The sequence below is a fragment of the Nymphaea colorata genome, chromosome 4 (assembly GCF_008831285.2).
Source record: "Nymphaea colorata isolate Beijing-Zhang1983 chromosome 4, ASM883128v2, whole genome shotgun sequence".
NCBI lineage: Eukaryota > Viridiplantae > Streptophyta > Magnoliopsida > Nymphaeales > Nymphaeaceae > Nymphaea > Nymphaea colorata.
The window spans coordinates 24,987,768-25,006,379 of NC_045141.1; the positions used below are offsets into that span (position 1 = coordinate 24,987,768).

General features: G+C 39.5%; 1 protein-coding gene across 1 annotated transcript; it reads right to left on the reverse strand.

The window, feature by feature from the left end:
• Nucleotides 1-79: 79 nt before the first annotated feature.
• Nucleotides 80-7,706, reverse strand: LOC116253283 (uncharacterized). Its single transcript, XM_050077604.1, has 8 exons — nt 7,498-7,706; nt 4,575-4,644; nt 4,342-4,482; nt 3,855-3,943; nt 1,983-3,658; nt 1,617-1,923; nt 1,177-1,300; nt 80-1,083 (listed from the first exon to the last, which is right to left on the reverse strand). Exons 3-8 carry the CDS (start codon nt 4,472-4,474, stop codon nt 326-328), a joined length of 3,087 nt encoding a protein of 1,028 aa, XP_049933561.1. The 5' UTR covers nt 4,475-4,482; nt 4,575-4,644; nt 7,498-7,706; the 3' UTR covers nt 80-325.
• Nucleotides 7,707-18,612: the final 10,906 nt, after the last annotated feature.

Consider the following 18,612-nt stretch of genomic DNA (forward strand, 5'->3'; position numbering starts at 1 on the left):
TACCAAGATGCTTCCAAGTATGTGTCAGAGAGAGATTTCTCATATAATAGTTTGAAGGCGGAAACAAACAGAATCATCGTAGTTGAAACCAAACTCGAATCTTACACAACAAATGTTTATACAAATGATTATGCCTACGTACATACATTACAAAAGGAGCGGAGGGCAACGGTCTTTAAAAAATTAAGAATAATAATAGGAGGTGACAAGGGGCAGCTGCATGTACCTTATTCAATCCTTTCCCCTGTTCCCCTCCAAAGGGGAGAGAGAGAGAAAGCGAGAGGCCACCATGGACATTGAACCATTGAGGGCCACAATCAAACAGTTAATGGAATCGCATACGGACGAAATCAGACACAATGTCGTCTATCAAGTTCTTGAAGAGGTCGTTCTCTATCTCTTTCCCAATAACGTCGATCTCCACCCACTCCAACTGCAACCAATCCCACCCTCTGCCGGCCACCTCTTTCTTCAACAACTTGTCCACACAATCCCGGCACTCGGTCGCCGTTACCCCCGTTGACACCGCTTCCTCCCCTGAGAAAATCTTCTTCACCCTCCTCCATACCTCCTCTACCAGCTCGTTCCCTGCTAGGGTCATGCCTTTGCCAGTCCAAATCCTGGCCCGCAGCCACGGATTGACATCTAAAGCTGGTCCTGCCATGTCCAGGAGGGCTGTGTTCATGCAGTCAAACAAAAGCTTTCTTTCCAACACAGCTCGCCGCAGTTTTGCAGCTTCACTCATGGCCGCATTGATATTGATAAAGCGTTCGTTCCAATCATCAAAACCATCCAGTAAGGAAGGGTCTAAAGGACTGCTTGGGGAGTGCCACCTTTCCAAAAAGACGGTAGTGGCAGGTTGTTTTCCATCCAAGCCAGCAGCTGTGAGCACATTCTCCACAAATAGGAAGCGTTGTTCTTCTTCGACAACCATACTGGCAATTGTTGCAGCTTCTGGCCCTATGTTCTTTCCTAGTCGGCCATCCACAGGGATGGGGTCGTCCCATGACAATATGGTAGCCAATGATTCCGGTGAAGATACCCGACTTGTGCCCATTTTGAGGGGAAGAGATCCATGACGAGCTGTAACCCGAGAAATCACGTCAGGGAATTCAGGGGGCAAGATAAAGGATGAAGTTAAGATTAAAATGTTTTTTCGGTTCGTGATGAACTCACCTTCTGACTCCGAGATGCTCCTTCCAACTCCGGTTGGGCTAAGTTCATCCTCAAATGGTGGTTCCAACACCGAAACAGGACTTGGTTGCTCTGCATTCTCACTCGGAATGTCTCCTTGTTCTGCCTGCTCGAGGATGGGCGGCAAATACAAAGCAACAACTAGAAAATCAGCACACTGACCAGTAAAAACATTTAACCAAGTTTTATGTCAGCATAAGTCACACAAGGATATAGTTGAAACAGAATTTCATATTTCAATTGAATATGCTTCAACCACAAAGTTTCTGGCTTTAATGAGAAAAATAAAAACCAATAAGCAATTAAATAAGAAAATAGGTTTGTCATCCTTGGAAGGAAAACATGACCTCTGTATGGAAAGAGTTCTCATGTGCACGTGAATGTGTGTCACATTAATCAAAATACCCAGAAAAAAATGGTACCTTGACAAAGCCGCCTCCTTTTTGTCCATACGGTGACAAAGTTGAAGCAGGTGTTCTGCATAATTCGTCTGAACTTTGCCAAGGAGATTGACCGTCTCCACGATTATTTCTAACAGGGAGCTGCTGCAAATCATGGGCACCATTACAAATCTCTTTGTTAGCCTGGCAGCTTTCACTTGAGGGAGAGGGGGATGGAAGACATTTCTCTTTGCTCGACTTCCTATTCTTTGAGAAGAACAAACTCGAGACTTTTCCCCTGAATGACTTCCCACTCTTTGGTTTCTCTGTTTTTGCTAAGGCATTTGCACTTCAGCCTTAGAAGCCTCGCTTCTGAGGCACAGAAGCAACAGCATTTGAAGACTTGACCTCAATAGGTTTCTGAAGGAACCTTCCCCAGCACCATCCTCTACAGCCTTGTCGCTAGAAACAAAGCTCGACTCTTGAACATCATTTTGAGCATGCATCCTGCCGCTTGACATGGAAGGAGATTCCTCGCTAGTCTCCCCAACTGAGTCCGTCGGATTTTTCACTTCAGGTATAGCAAGCATTTCGCCTAAAGTACTCGAGCTCCTCCTTAGATGCCTGTATTCAGGATTACCACATGCTATCAACGCCCACCGCTCTGAAAGTCGTTTCTTGGCTTCTCTGCTCACTGAAGACTCTGGTGAACAAGACGCCCTGCTCAAGGAAGACGATGAATAAGGACTGCATCTGTTGATGAACTCCCATGAATGCCTCGAGGTTGGGGTCATAACATCAGAATCACTAAGATTGCCCCCCTCAACATATTCATTATCTGATCTATTGAATGAGCTCTCATCTCCAACATAGCCATTTGATAAATTAGATGAGATCATTGGCTCATCTCTTGTACCAAATGCATGCATTGCCTGGTTGATCATGCTTCCAGGCGTATGGGCTCCCTCTATCCCTTGAGAATCATTGTTTTCTTCTGCTGCAGAATCAAAATATTCTTCCGGACTGCTCGAAAATGAATCTCTACCGCGGGGCCCAGGTGACAGAGGTGGTGATGTGATCGCCGTTCTTATGTCCTGGGTCATCCTAGCACTAGGCTTCAAGACCACTATTTTTGTGGGCCGGGATGCACTATCGGCTTTCCCTGGTGGTCTGACGTGAAAACCGTTCTGATTATCAAAAACAGAGTTCCTCTCCACTCTGTTCTGTTCTAGTCCTTTTGCCTTGCTTAGTTGTTGTTTCTTGGGGGAATGATGCACAAGTTCCTGTGTCCTCCCACAGTGGCCCGTTTTGGATTCTGAGGTAACGCATCTTTCACCGACCTTAAGTTGCTCCCAGGAACCATTTCGCGCTACTTTCTTTGAAGGTTTCAGAACTGTGATGCGCTTTGACTGAACCGGTGGCTCTACGGTTTGCAAGTTATTGAGTTGCTTTGAGAATAAAGGATTGGATTCCTGCAGAAATTTCAGGAACAAGTCTCTGTTTGAACTTAGCACCTCTAATGCATCTTGGAATTCCTTAGATTGACGAAGCTTTTCATCAGTAGCAAGTCGCTTTGCTTCCATGAACTTTTGACGTACAACATCCATTCTTTTCTCATCTAGGTCGTCATATGTTGCTTTCTGCAATGACCCATGACCAATTTTCTCCATCTTAGACGACTGCCAAACTTCATAAACATCTTTACATTCTTCTTTCTCAGAAATAGAAGAATGTGACAGGGACCTGTCTGGAAGGCGCTTCACCTCCGAATCATGTTCTCGACGCTGGTACCTCGGTCCAGACCGTGAGCGATTGAAAGTATCTAACTCTATTGACAGGTGGCGACAGTGCTCCTGATTCCTCAATGTAGTGCTTTCCAAGAAGCCTTCAGATTTATTCTTCTGCCGGGCTGAAACTGGTGCTTGAGCAGGAACAGCATCAAGCCCCATAAGGCGAGCAACGACACTGGGTGGCTTTCGCTTGGGATCCACTTCTTTTGATAATTCTTGTGCCAGAAGCATCTTCATAGGCGTTCCATTTGCAGTCTTGTTTAAGGAACCTCTCCTTGGTTCATATGCTATCTGCTAAGGAATAAAACAAGGAAACTTATCAACTAACGCAAGATGAAATGTTCCCCAAGCTCAATGCCTGCATCGGGAAAAAAACTCCCTCCCTCTCTCTCCCTCTCTCTCTCTCTCTCTCAACCATTGCTTTCGTAATTGAAAATTTCCATAAGTGAAAATTTCCAAGTTTGCAACATAACAGTCACCGAAGGCTTACTGGTTTTTCTTTTAAGTATTCATCATCGTAAACAGTGGGATCTGGTGCTTTCTTTGATATTTCCAGTCGGCTTCCAGAAAGGTCTGATCCTGCATAAGGCATTAGTAATATGAACTACTAGTTTCTAATGACAACTGAAAAAAGGGAAAATACAATTCAACATACATAACCAATCAACTAGTGATTTAGTTCAACCGCGGACTGCATTTCTAACCAGACAACAGAAGTCCTTGACTTAGCCGGTTATTTGGAAGCAAGGACTACTTTGGAGGGAATGTCAAGGAAAGGGAGAAGGAAAATAAATGCCATGGCAAAAGCAAAACTTGCACTCAGCAACTATAGCCAGAAGGTTCACGAGCATTACATTTTCTTGTTTAGCATGTCACAGATATAGTTCCAATCACCTACTGCCTTAAAGATCAAACCCAAAAAAGGTAAAAAATTATGAGGAGAAAACTCACAAAGGAAAGGATGAATTAAAACTCACCATGACTATGAGGTCTGTCAGCAAGTAGTTTGTTTCCTGAAACCCCCAGGTCAAACAGGTTAACCATCCCTCCCATACAGCCTGGATATGATCTTTTGTAGCCATTAGATTTCTTCCGATGAAATTCAGCCATCTAAACGCCTGCTAAGCAAGAAAACCAACAATATTAGCTCAAATACAGCCTGAAAGAGAACCGTGAAAAAGAAAAGATAATGCAAGAGTACCGCACTCACCCTGTCAAGTCCTTAAACGCAACAATTAGCATCTACACTGGTCGAAAGAAATCGTCATCTGTAGCGCCCTCTGCAACCAGAGGAAGAGGGAGAGAAAAGGGGAAAAAAGGTTTTTAAGCCAAACATGCGAGAACGTGGAATTTAGCGGCGAGCTGACATTAAGATAGAAAATTAGAAACAGCACGCATAACTTTATGCAAGAACTTATTCATGCGAACATACGTAGACTTGGAAAAAGACATAGCATAGAGGCGAATATTTGTCGAAACAGAAGGCATGATGGTTTCGTAGATGCAGTGGTTATCCGAGATTTAACCATTCAGATGTTATTAGTACAAGTTTCAGAATGACTACAAGTAAAAAGGACCACAAACTCCAGGCCCATCGCGCTGAAGACGAAAGCAAACCACAAGAATTTTTCAAGAGGAAAAGTAGAAGCAAACAACTGTTCCAGTTGGTATGTAAGCCAATAGAAAGGAGAAAAGTATATCAGGCAAACCTTATTAATTTAGAAGTCCAACCAAAGGAATCTGAATATTCTTTAAGGAAAGAATAAAAGTCTAATTATTAATCTAGCGAAAATGTCATTCGATCAGCAAAAGGGTAAGAGACCAGCTAACGCTGCTTTCCAGCATCGGCAGACGCAGCAGTAACAACAGCAGCAACGACAAGTCCACATAAAAAGCGGAGGAAGGGTGGACGGAGTCATGATTAATAGCTTGAAAAAGGATAATATAGTATAATAAAATATTATTGTAAAAAATAACATCCAGATAGTGACAATATATGTAACTATTATTTGCATAATTAACCAAACTAAGAGAGAGAAACGTCAAAAGCTAATCCACCAACCGTTCAAAATAGAAGATTCTGTAAGCGAATGTCAAGAGCATAGACAGATCATGCACAGAAGGGAGCTTTGAGTATATAACATTAATAACGTCATAAACACGACGAAAGTCCCAGTCAACTGCACTAGAAAAGAACATAAATGCATCGCAAAAAGAGAGCCATAGGCGAAAAGAAGGCGCAATTTGTAATTAAAGGGAGTAATTACTAAAGAAAGCAGCTTTTGTGAATTGACAGACAATTCCATGTATCTGATATGTTGAATAAAGTCAGACAGAACGAAAATTGTGATATCAAACCAGACCAAACAGGACTTGAAAAACATTAAGAAGCATAAATATTAACTTTTTTGCAACTTCGTAAGAGATGGAAAACGCAAATGAAGCAGAACAAGAGCGACGTACTAGAATATCAACCCGAATAAAGATCTCATAAAGAGAAAAGGGAAAACACAGAGAAATTACGAAAAGATGAGAACGAGTAGACACAGGACTCCTCCGGCAACGAACATTTTCGCTCGTCTGACCAAACAAAAGGAAGTCCACCAGGGAGAGCACATCGACACCTATCCTCCATGGCAGACAACAGGTCTTATTGCCTCAATAATTACGAAAGGCAAATAAAAAAAAAAACAAAAATGAACTAACCGAACATCAATATTTAGTTTGACGACAAAGAAAGGAGGAAGAACGAAGAAATCAATGGAAATAACAGGGGAAATTCTACAAACAAGGGGGGAAGTTCCATTTTGGAAAAGCATAAAGTGCGTCGGGGAGAAATCAGACTGAATAACACGATAAACGGCACGTACTGTCTTTTGTCCTACAATTTCGCAGACACTTAACGATCAATCAACTGGGAGGACGGAAAGCTTCACAACAGGTAGAACAGGGAAACAAAGTAAACCATGAAAATGCAAGCTAAAGATAGCCAACGTTCGAGGCCTAAATTTGAATTCCAGCATCAACGCACAACGTAAAGTTGCTCAAATCTTCAAACATGAAAAGAGCTCCGCGGTTTTGCCTGAAAAGGAGAGAAAGAGGAGGAACCTAGAGAACCTACAGCGACCTAATAAAGATTAAGAAGGTTGCAATTAAACTGCAAGAGAACCAATTTATCTCCGGAAAAGAAAAACAAAAAATATACAAATTAATAGAATGCATGTAAATCCTCGTCGCTTTCGCTTCATATTACCTTTAAACTATCTGAAAAATTTTGGATTGAGTCTTGCGTACTTACCCATCAGCTGTTTGAAGTAGAGTAAGAGCAAGAATGGAGGAGAAACAGAACCAGGAAAACGCGAAAACACAAGCTCTTTTTCCGGTGATCTCACCGTAGAAGCAAGAAAAGAAAAGAGAGAACGGAGACAAGCTCGTGATGCTTAGCCAGAAAAAGAAGTACAAACTACAAGATATCAGGGAAAATCGAGAATCAAGGCAAATATGCGCTTACTTTTCTCCATTTCAGGGAAAAACCGCAAATTTATTAATTTTGAACCCAAAATTTCGGATGCGTACAAAACAAATCCATGCGATGACGAAAATAAAAAGTTAAAATAGCACATTTTTCAAAGAAAATAAAAATGTCAGAGAGAGAGAGAGAGCGAGAGGGGGAATTCTTTGTTCAAGTTCGGTCAGACTTTCAAAAGCTTAGCCTACTTAGCTACAAGCACTAACTTCCAATTTTCCGACCGGTTACGGAAAAATCCAGACAATCCACGCGACACCAAGAAAATACGGGAAATAGAACAGTTTGAAAATTTTCAACGAAAGAAAAAAGAGAAAAATGCAATGAAAAGGAAACTCAAAAGGAGACCCTCGCCATCCTTTTTCTCAGATCTCAGCAAAAAAGACTGTCATTTTCTTTACATTCTCAGATCTGCACTCCCGAAGAAACACTCCCAGTCTCGCTCTCTCTCTCTCTCAGAGACACACAGAGAGATAGAGAGCGCTGTCGCAACTGGTGGAAGGAAGCCCAAGGACCGTAACCTGACGAATACAAGAGAGAAACGCAAACGACTAGCCAAAAGAAGGAAGTAGGAACAGAAAAAGCAAGCACGAGGGCTCCTCCTCACCTCGAGCTCCTTCCATACATTCGGCGGAATCCGTCAATGCGGTGGTGCCGTACGCCCGGGACCGGTGAGAGAATGCGCGGCCTGCCATGGTCTCGGCTTCGCGCTCATATTAACCGCGAGCAACGTGGAGTCTCAGAAGTGGGCCGAGAGAGAGGGGGGGGGAAACGGAGGAACGATCAAAAGCCCCTCCACCGACGTCGGAGCGGAATCGAAACCATCTCTGGGATTTCGTTTATACTCGAGCGTGGGGTCCGAGTGGCATCACCATAATTTTACACCGACAGCATGAACTATGATTATGAAGCCCCCCATTTTAATATTTTTTATTTGTCATCAATTTTTTTATTTAATCCACAGTTTAAAGAACCGGCAGGGCACGGGTTCTCTCGTTTTACGTGCTCGAGTGGGCTGGGTTCGACTCTCCACGTTATCAAATGACTACTTTACCCTTCATTAGCGAAAAGCTTGCATGCATGAAATGGATGCGATTTTAACAGCCTAAGGAACAAGTCACGCTCCCTGAAGCCGCCACGTAGCAAAGTTTTCGGACAATTTCTAGATACACCCTTGCTCCCAGAGATGGTCAAATCAAAGTATAATTTCAGATCCGCTTGAAAGCCAAGGAAATAACGGCCACCCCGTTTCTAGTTGCAGAGGCGACGGCACTGCCGCTTTGCCCGGCCATCAAGTTCCCGAGCTCAGAAGTTCCTGATCTTGTGACGGTGAAACGCGCACAAGTTCTCGAACTTCATGAACTCCAAAATGTTTCCTCCTCCTCATAATGATGGATTCTCGGTGCCAGCAAGGTGTCTGCCAAACTTCTGATTCCGAATTAGATGACTAGCGCTATCTTTCTATTTAAGAAAAAAAAAAATTGAAAAATTAATAGTTCTGACTTGAGAATAAATAATCCTAACGTTCAACCATGAACAGATTAATGCAACTTAAATATGGCCTTAATGCACAGTAGCAGAGAAGGTTACGTAATATATTTTTTTTAGTAAACTATAATGTTGTTTAAATGTGTGAAGTGCATATGCATGAATCATGGTCTCGTGTTCTTATAATGTTTCCCTTATTGCTTTTTTCATAATTGGGCAAAGCGGTAAGGGTGGACCGGGGTGAACACGAGTCGAGTTGAGTCTGAGTTCAGTCAGCTCGAGCTTATCTCGACTAGCCTCAAGCTCGAGAATAGCTCGACGGAAGCAATTCGAGCTCGATTCAACAGGCACGTGTTGAGTTCGAGCTCGACTCGATTAAGGCTCGACAAACTCGTTTGAATAGAATTGATATTCATCGTTACGTGTTGAGCTCAAGCATGACTCGGTTAAAGCTCGACAAACTCATTTGAATATAATTGATATTCATCGTTACGTGTTGAGCTCAAGCACGACTCGATTAAAGCTCGACAAACTCGTTTGAATATAATTGATATTTATCGTTACATGTTGAGCTCGAGCTCAACTCGATTAAGGCTCGAGAAACTCGTTTGAATATAATTGATATTCATCGTTACGTGTTGAGCTTGAGCTCAACTCCATTAAAGCTCGACAAACTCGTTTGAATAGAGTTGATATTCATCGTTACATGTTGAGCTCGAGCTCGACTCGATTAAGACATGACAAACTCGTAGACTCTTTTGAATATATCGACTTGATTAAGGCTCCACAAACTCGATTAAGGCTCAAGTTCGACTCAGCAATTAAGTGTTGAGTTCAAACTCAATTCGATTATTTGAACGAGTCGACTCATGAACTCGAGCTCGACTCGTTAAGCAAATGACTCAGCTCGAACGCGTTCACGAGAGCCGAGCTTTAACCAGCTCGACTCGTTGTGTTCACCCCTAAGTGGACGCTGGGTGGGACCGATCTCAAAACTTATCGAAAAGGGCCAAACATCGAACCATAAGCATAAGAGTGGACACCGAGCAAAGGCCGATCCAAATACCTATTGAGAAGGGCGGGACATGGGGCCAATGAGAATAGCGTCAGTTTTCAATAGTGGGCTAGACCTGACCCTTCATTTGAGAAGAAGAGTCAGCATGGTTTTATTTTGGTACCTTCTCAAAGGCTGGGTCTGGTTTCGATGGAACATCCAGTCTTGGCATTTTCAAGTCCGGGATACCCCGCCTTGGCATTTTCAAGAACGGGACATGCAACATTAGCGGGTTAGTATTGTCCAGACGGCCGTTTCGGGAATGTCGTGTTCCTGTTTGGCGTTTGCATGTGCCCACCAGCTTGTCCGTGGCGGAACCCGGGAAGGGGCATCCATTCCACGAGCAGGAATACTGAATCAACCCATATTTAGGAATGCTATCATGCAACACACACATATCCGCTATGCATAGCCGGGTGTGTGTGTGTGCAGGCCGCAAATGAATTATGGTTTTGTGACCTTCCAATTTAATTTTGTAATCAAACAATTTTGATCTGAATTTGGATTTGTGATAATCCAAATAAAAGAATAATGAGAAAATTAAACTCCTAAATATGTCACGCATTGCAAACTTTACGCACATATATAAAAGAGGCAATGATTAGCATCCTTGGTTTTTGTTAGGATCTAACCAAAGATCACAGTTGCATGTGCTTCTTCTTAATTTGTGTACGAAACAAGTATTCTTTGAACTGGAGAGAGAGAGAGAGAGAAAGAGAGGGAACCAATGACTGGCGTCAAATAATTTAAATAAATCACAATTGAAATATTTTTGTGTCACTAAACACATATAAAAGGAAAAAACAAGCTTCAATTAAGCAATTCTTTTTATTTAAGAGGCCCGTCCCCCAAAAGAGTGATCCGCTTAGACTTTTATTTAGGACACAACTTTAAATCCTAATTGTGAGCATTAATAACTTCAAATTCTTGCATCTATCTCACATGGATACTCTTAAAGATACTTTATGCAACATTGTATTATTATTATTATTATTCAAAGAAATGCTGGAAAGGCCAACCTGCTTAGCGGGTCCAACTAGGAGAAAAACAATTTCTCCCCTGACCACTATTAATGCAAATATGGTAAAGACGTGACGCATTAGGCAGCCAAGTGTTGCGAAACCTTTGAGGATAATTTGTCTCCGTCATTAAAACACGGTGGAGTTTCACCCAAGTTTTCATAAGATTTCTCTTCTTGTTCTAGTGAAAAAAAAAAAACAAATTTATCAAACATATATTTAAAGTTTTGGGAATAGTAAAAAAGTAAACTAAAATGAAAGTTGAAAATGTTTGCCTGAGCATTCCCTTGTGGCGTCCACTGGCGGAGCCAAAAGAAAAAAAAACTTAAATGAGGAGCACTGTGCTTTATATTGCAATTTTCAGGGGGCAGCCAATAAGTAAATAAGTAAAAGAATATGAGGTACGAATACGAAAATAAAGAATTTACATGGCACTGGCTTTGGCCAAGTGGCCTCACCAGCCCACCACTGATGTTGTCCTTGTAACGCTCGTTGGCCGAGGCTTCACTATTAAAAGAAAAAAAAAAAAAAAAACTGTAGCCTTTTGGCCAAAGTTTGAGCTGATTAATAAATATTTTAATTATTTTTCTATTAATTTGATCAATAAGAGGAGCATTACATCAAAGTCGAAATCTTTTTTCCTCAAATAATATGTTTGTTTTTGGTATTTCAGAGCGACACATGAACTATACTTGCATATCAACATCTTCTTACAATGTGCTTATTCCTTCCCTCGAGAATTACTTTCTTGTTGATTATTGATTAGTTTGCACTAGTCGCGGTGACGATACATCTAATTAGATCCATATTAATTGTACATTTTTTCGATAATCTTAAACAAGTTTGGTAAGTAAAAAGGAGGGGTATATAAAATGAATATATAGAGGGTAAAACAATAATTTCTTACACATTTTTTTTATTTTAATTTCCATGGTAGAAAAATGAGGTGCATTTTGAACAAGATTGGGAAGATATATGTGTTTTTTATTGCGTCTATATCTATAATTTCCAAAATTTATTGAGAAAACCCTAAAAAAGAAAAAGTTGAGGAAGGAAGAAGAAGCCATTAGGATGTGCCCAAGTAACTAAGAGACAAACATTACCGTCCTTCAAAAAAAAGAAAAAAAAAAAAGACAAGTGCAAATCCTCATGATTGGGAAAGGTAAAAAAGCTACCGTGAATATTTTGAAGCTTTCAAGTCGCATGCAAGCAAACTAATCTTTCCCAATTACACATTCAGCAAATAAATTAAAGAATACTAAAGAGTACACTTGACTTTTCAACATCTACAAAATTTTATCTAAGTTTAGCACAACAATAAGAAATAAGCTTGCATTAATTAATCCTTAAGTTATCACCTATTTAATTTCTTTTTTTCGACTCAAAATCACCTGGGTTGAGAGAGTTTGTCGCTCACCAGGAACCTTTGGGGTTACGACTTTTACTCTCGAGATTATAATACCCACAAGAATCGAACCAGTACAGGAGCCAATCCTCTAAGTGCTCTGCTCTTACCAACTCATTTGATCAACTTAAGAAGAACATGCCCTTCACACAAATCAATTTATTTGATCATTGATTAGTTTGTGCTGACCTCTTTACTCATGTTCAACTTTGTCAAATTAATTGGTTACTTTTTATTAATATCGAAATTAATTAGGCGAAGCTTTTTTTCGTTTAATGCTATAAAGTTACATAATAAAAATTTACGTATAGTTGCAGAACAAGGTTTACAATATTTTTCATCCTTTTTAATGAAGGGTAAAATAGTAAATTTCAATGTAACAGTTTACAATGCAAAAATAAACATATGATATATGCCTTTTAGCTATATTTCAATTATTCTATTTTCTGGCGGGGGCTTTTCCAAAAAAAAAAAAAAAAAAAAAAAAAGCCTAAAGATTCTACTAACAAGTTGGCCTTAACATAACAAAGAAATGCAGGTGTTGTCGATGAACGCTCGTATTTTTTGGTTCAAAACCGTATAAAATGAATTTAAAAGTCAGTTAATCGTGATCCTAAGCGTGTAGTATTAACTCCGGCAGTTAATTTCCCTTGTTCACGTTACCAACGTGGCAGAATGTCACGAATCTGAAAGCCACAACAAATATGTTATTCTCTGCATTAAATGGAGGCAAACTAGATGATACGTTGGAAACATGAAAGTCGGATACGTTGGCCAGTTTTTAACCGCGTGGTTAACAAGTTAAATAAATATAGAAAAACTTTAATTTTTTTTACCTTACTTACTGCCTCCAAATATTTGACTATATTGGTATCCTTTGTATTTTTGCGAATATCTTTTATGAGCGTTTGATAAATATTAACTGACGTATTGTTTGCTTGATCATGTAAAAGCAAGGACAAATTTGTCAATATTGGTCAACGCACACATCTCTACGGCATTCTGTCGGTTGTCTTCATCCCTGAAACTTCGTCGCTGCCACGTCAGCAGAACACTCTGGCTTGATGACATGGCGTCTTTCATTTATTTACTGCCCGACACGCGCTTGGAGATGCTGCCACGTGGCTGCTTCGCAGAATCGGACGGTTGGCCTGACAGGGTCCAGATTTAGACTTGGACTGCAACGTGATTGCATGTACCTAAGCTTGATCGAGTCTCATTTCGGGTTTGGACTTTGGTTCAAATCTCATGTTCTTTCTTAAGCCTCGCTCAAATCCAACTCCAGATCCAGAAAAACTCTCTCTCAAGTCTCAAGTCTCTTCATAGAAAGGAGAAAAACATGAGATCTGCTGATATGGCAGTAACTAATTCACACATAAATTATAATTTAAGTGGACAAATTTATTGAACAAATGAAATTTAAATACGCACTTTTGTTTTTCTCAATCTTAACAATTTTGGACATTATTCAATGAAATGAGCAAAAATGATGAGCAGGCGAATATTATATTGCGAATTATTAGAAAATATGTGCCTGATTTTGTAAAGTAACCGAGCTGAGACTGAGAGAGCCAAGATCCGTCTCTTACTCCGAGAGAACCTGGTGAACAATGGCCGATGGGAGAAGCATATGATATTCGCCATCAAGTATCCATTCGAGGGCTTATGACACTAAGAAGTGATTAAATAAATGAAACCAAGCCACTTGTGGTTTCATAGTATTACTTTTCTATTATTTGATATATATATATATATATATCGGCATCTTTTACTGTCATCCAATTGTCATTAATAATCTTAATTTTCAGAATATAAAAAAAAAACGAAAATGGGATCCAAGAGATCCAAATTAATGGAATATTATGTGGCAGAACCAATGTCGCGTGTCAACTTATAAGTGTTATAGCAAGTAAAGTGCACGTCAGGAATCAGAAATAATTTCTGGAAGTTATTAATTGATAATTGACTGAGAGTGCGGAGATAGTTGATTTTGCTGTGGCCGTAATAAATTAAGAAGATAGGAAGAAACCAGCCAATTAAGATATCTACTCACAATTGTGTGAAGCTCACTTGATTCTGATGAGTGGGTCGTTCTCAAACCCATTTTTTAGGTCATAGGGAGAAATCCTTTTGCAGTTTCTCCCTAACCCTAAGCAACTGTAAGCTGAGGCGAAATCAGGATTTTCTTTAAGAGCGGACCGACAGTTTGACCTTTGGATCCGGGTAGTGCCAAACTAAATTTTAATACAAAAAATACATTATATAATTAAAAAATAATATTTTTTTCAATATTAAACAAAAATTCATTGGCTGGGGTGAGGCCATGGCCTAGGCTGCCCCCCCTTCCCTCTGCCCCTTACTGTAGGTTCTAGATGCATGGCTAGGAGTACAAGCGCAACTTTTAAAAAATGAAATATGATTCCAATAATGGATATTTGATGATCAGATAACAAACATCAATCTAGCTAGTTAATTTTTTCTTGATCTGATATCGATGTATTTTATAGGCGAGTAAGAGGTTACCTCATTGCCGGGTGAAAACTAAATTTCTACCCTTTTTCTCTTGCCTCAAAGGTTCTAGGTTGCTTTGATGCCTAAGAAGAAGTAGGAAAAAGCCGATCTATTTTTATGTTGGTACCACACCCTACCTCTATAAAGCACTGTTAGAATCAAACTGACGACATCGCTGCTGCATTACTAGACCCACAACTACTCTATGCCCCACGAGGCATATCCATATATTTTCAGGTTCGGTTTTAGCATATCACGATGTGGTTCAGATTCAGTTGCAAATTCAAAAGTGGGACATTTCTAATTTGGTTGTTGACTTAAAAGTCCGATTAGTTTTCAATTTTTTTTTGTTAAAACTGAAAAGCTATTAAGCTGATCATATTCATAAAATCCCTTACAATTTCTATTAATATTTGGAATAGATTCACCAAACACTGGCACAATATTATCTCATACCAAACGGCCCCTAAAGGACTCTACTTCCATAATATTATCTCAAACCAAATGGCTCTTAAGAGTCTTTGTCACTAGAACAGTGGTGCCCTTAAATGGCCTTCTTTTTTTTTGAAGGGCATTTGGCCGACCCGTCACTGAGGATGTCCTTATGTCTTCAACCACAAGCCCTTTCACTGGTCACTTTTGTCGTTCCCAAGCTTGAGAGCGACTGGTAGGCCCACACACATTCTTGTTTGTGTATATTTGTACATATAAAATTAGCTTTTATGGTATACAAATTAAAATGTATTATCCTTCAATCAAGCAAGTATGGGAAGAGTATGTCTCCAAGCAAAAGGGCTACAAAATGCTGATTGTAATCATATATATGGGCGTGATACAGCTTGCGGGATGCACAAAAGGGAGCGACTTAGCCTTTAATTAAAAAAAAAAATCTTCATTAAAAATGAGTTAGGAAAAGTTCATGCACATTAGTCAAATGAAATCTAAGTATAAGCTTTTACAGTGACTTGGAAATCAAATAATTTGCTTGCACGCTACAGAGTGGAACAGTGCACCAAAGTGGGTTGTGTTTGTGTGAGACATTGAAGTTGAGTTCTAATTTGGACAAAAGCACCTTCTCTTGTGTTTTGGGTAACAAGAAGACTGCTAAGTTGGGCGCATGAGTGAGCTTTGTCCACCAGACCAAACGACGCAACACCCTCGCCGGAGGTCACGTGAGCTTTGGGACCCCGTACTGCCTTTTCTGCCGCACTTGGAGGTGAAGGTGTCACGTGCTCATCTGCCGGGCGATCGCGATTCGCTGCTGGCCTGGGTGCGCCTGATTTCTTGACCGCGCGAATTAATCGCCGATTCTGTTGCAGAGCCGGCCATCGAAAACAGTGCGGGACCCACACTGCCCTTAGGTTGTTCCTCACCAACTTTTTAAAGACAGACAAGCAGTGACGAAGCCAAAAAATTCTTGTTAAGGGGGCACTAAAATTCGAGGCACTCATATGCAAAAAGCTAAAAGTTAATGAGGTTTTTATATATAAATTTAGTGGGCTGGTGTGGGCAATTGCCCACTCCGGCCACTAAAGTGGCTCCGCCACTCGAGACAAGTGGGTTCTTCCATAAAATGAAAGTGCGCTATTTGGCCAATGTGGATTCTGGGATGGAATTGGGTGACTTGGCACTCAACTGGAGACCGCACCACCATAAGATGTTGTTGTGTTGCACTTGCTCATACATTTGAGCACCTCCGATGGTTAGGTTAGGTTAGGTGCGTGCACCGCCTAACTGTGAATTTTGGGACCAATGAAAAACAAGCGCTTCTTCCTTGAGAGGTTTGTACATTTTCCATAGATAACGTTTCAGTTTTCCCAATTAAAAGAATTCAGAAGCAATTATATTATCTTTTTCTGTTGGACACTTTTACATACCTTTAATTTTTGTCAGTAATTTTGCAATAATGATTTCCTGACGCTAAAGTTTTAAACTTTTATAATCATATAATAAAAAATCGAATGAAAACGTCCATTAAAAAGAGAATTGCCCAGACAAAAATCAAGTTCATTAAAATCAAATATTGAAGTTTTTTTTTTTGCAATCTAACCTAGATGTGGTTCTAAGAGTGATTTGATCAAAAACATGTATTCAATCAGTCACATTACTTTAGCAATCCTTTTTTAATAACTAAAAAAAGGACAGCTCATATAATATCAAAATTTTAGTAGTAGAAACATCAAACTTTTCACAAAAATAACTTAAACTAAAACATGATTTATATTAAACTAGTGTTTACAAATGCACTAAGAGATTCTCATTTTGTTAAAAATGTTGTTTAACACAAAATTGAGAGGTTTATTTATTATTTCTTACCACAATAGATCAAAGGATACTCATGAGTAAGCTGCATGTCTAGATAATAAGAGTCACACTATATATATATATATATATATATAAAGATCTCAATCTTTTCAATCTTCCACCTACTCCACACTTCTTCGGGCGGAGAGAAAAAGTATGCTGTGGGTGTTCACATGTCTATGTTTCTTTCCATAGTACAGAAAGAAAGATAGAGGATGAAAGAAAAAAATTGCATATTGTTATATCTCTATCGCCTTATTTTTCAAGAGGGTTGGCACAATGAATGCTGCAAAGATTAGTAGGTAGTCAATTTTTGTTTCAAAATTTCACAGTAAAAGAGAAGTCGTCAATATGAAAGTTGAAACATAACAGGGATGACATCCCGATGCAGCAAAAGTAAGTAACCCTTTCCACATTTTACTTGAAAGTGTTCCAAATTGATCACTTATGCTAATTGTCAATCTCAGTTTTTCTCTTTCACTAAAATGGCATGCATACCGAAAAGAGAGAGAGGAATGGAATTGTTGCTCTTAAAAGAAGAGAAGTTTGTTGTTGTTGTTATGATTGCATCAAGAACAAGATGCACTGTACATTCACTTTATGTTCTTATATTTTATGGAATCAACTAATACCAATACATGATTAAGTGTTCCCTTTTTTTCCCTTTGGGTCATGAAAGGGATGGGTGAGGGGAGGTACATAAAGATACTTCCATTAGAAATTGGATGCAGTTGAGCTAATATGTTCTGTAGGAGGCATGAATGAAGGCCAGCCCATGTGCATAATGGGCCCAAGCAAGCAACTGCAATAATAATTGAGAAGGACCATTCATTTTTTAGCTAGCATCATTAATTCATGATAGATACAAGGACTTAATTTATCTATAAACATCTCCAAGTTGCAGGCTAATTTCTTGCTTAACTTGCCTCGATATAACATCTCTCACCAATAGCGTAGCTACATATAGGCTGGAGTTGCCCACGCCAGCAACAAAATTCGTATTTATTTTTACATATATTTCTTACAATTATTTACTTATTTATATATATTGTACCCCTTCAAAAATGAGAATTTCTATAATAGTGCCCCATAACCAATAATTATTTATTTATATGTGTTGTGCCCCTTCAATTTCTATAATAGTGCCCCATAACCAAAAATTTCTGGCCCCACCACTTTCTCGCACATCTTTAGATTTCCTGTCCCCATTGTTTGTCTCTTGAAATTCAGTGCACATCACGCTTCTAGAAAGGTTCGAGTGAGTGAACCAATGGAGGAATGCTTTCGGCAAAATAGCAGGGCTGTCTTCTTCATGGAATTATTATGGGGGAATGCCTTTCGACTGTTTGTATCTTAGACTCCAAGAGTTTGATTTCCATGCAGCGTCGATACTCAGATTGGCGTGTTTGGGTTAATTCCATTCACATGTAAGTCTATAGCCGTTGCTTATCGTGATTCAATTTGCTATATTTGAATTCATCACAGTGAAGAAGGAAGCATATTAGAACCATGCACAGATTTTTCAAGCTTGTCGTCTGATCATAGTAGTTAGTGTAAAACACAGATATGAGAACTTAAATGAAATACAATAATAATAATAAGATGAAGACAGAAGATATAAGAGAGACATACATGTGGTTCGACACACAGAAACCTACTTCTGAGATAACTCTTCTTTTTCATTTTCTTTGAACTGTTGGGGCTATGGCCTTCACGCATGGTTGCATATGCTCCATGAGTAATAAAAAGAGACAGAAATTTCTTTAGGTTTTTATAAAAAATAAACAACGTTGTTAGAGAAGATTAGTGAAAGACATTTAGTTCAAGTGATCTGGAAAAGAATACCAGGTTCAATCACTAATTGGATTCGGAATAATAAGTATGCAGCTCGGCAATTGAATTAGAATCTCAGTCTAATGTTTGACTGGGATCTAATAAATA

Coding starts and splice junctions, on each gene's coding strand:
- LOC116253283 (XM_050077604.1), bottom strand. CDS start 4,474: ATGGCTGAATTTCATCGGAAGAAATCTAATGGCTACAAAAGATCATAT. Junction 3,944..4,341: donor TGACAGACCTCATAGTCATG/GTGAGTTTTAAT, acceptor TGCCTTATGCAG/GATCAGACCTTTCTGGAAGC. Junction 1,924..1,982: donor TCCTTCAGAAACCTATTGAG/GTCAAGTCTTCA, acceptor CTAAGGCTGAAG/TGCAAATGCCTTAGCAAAAA.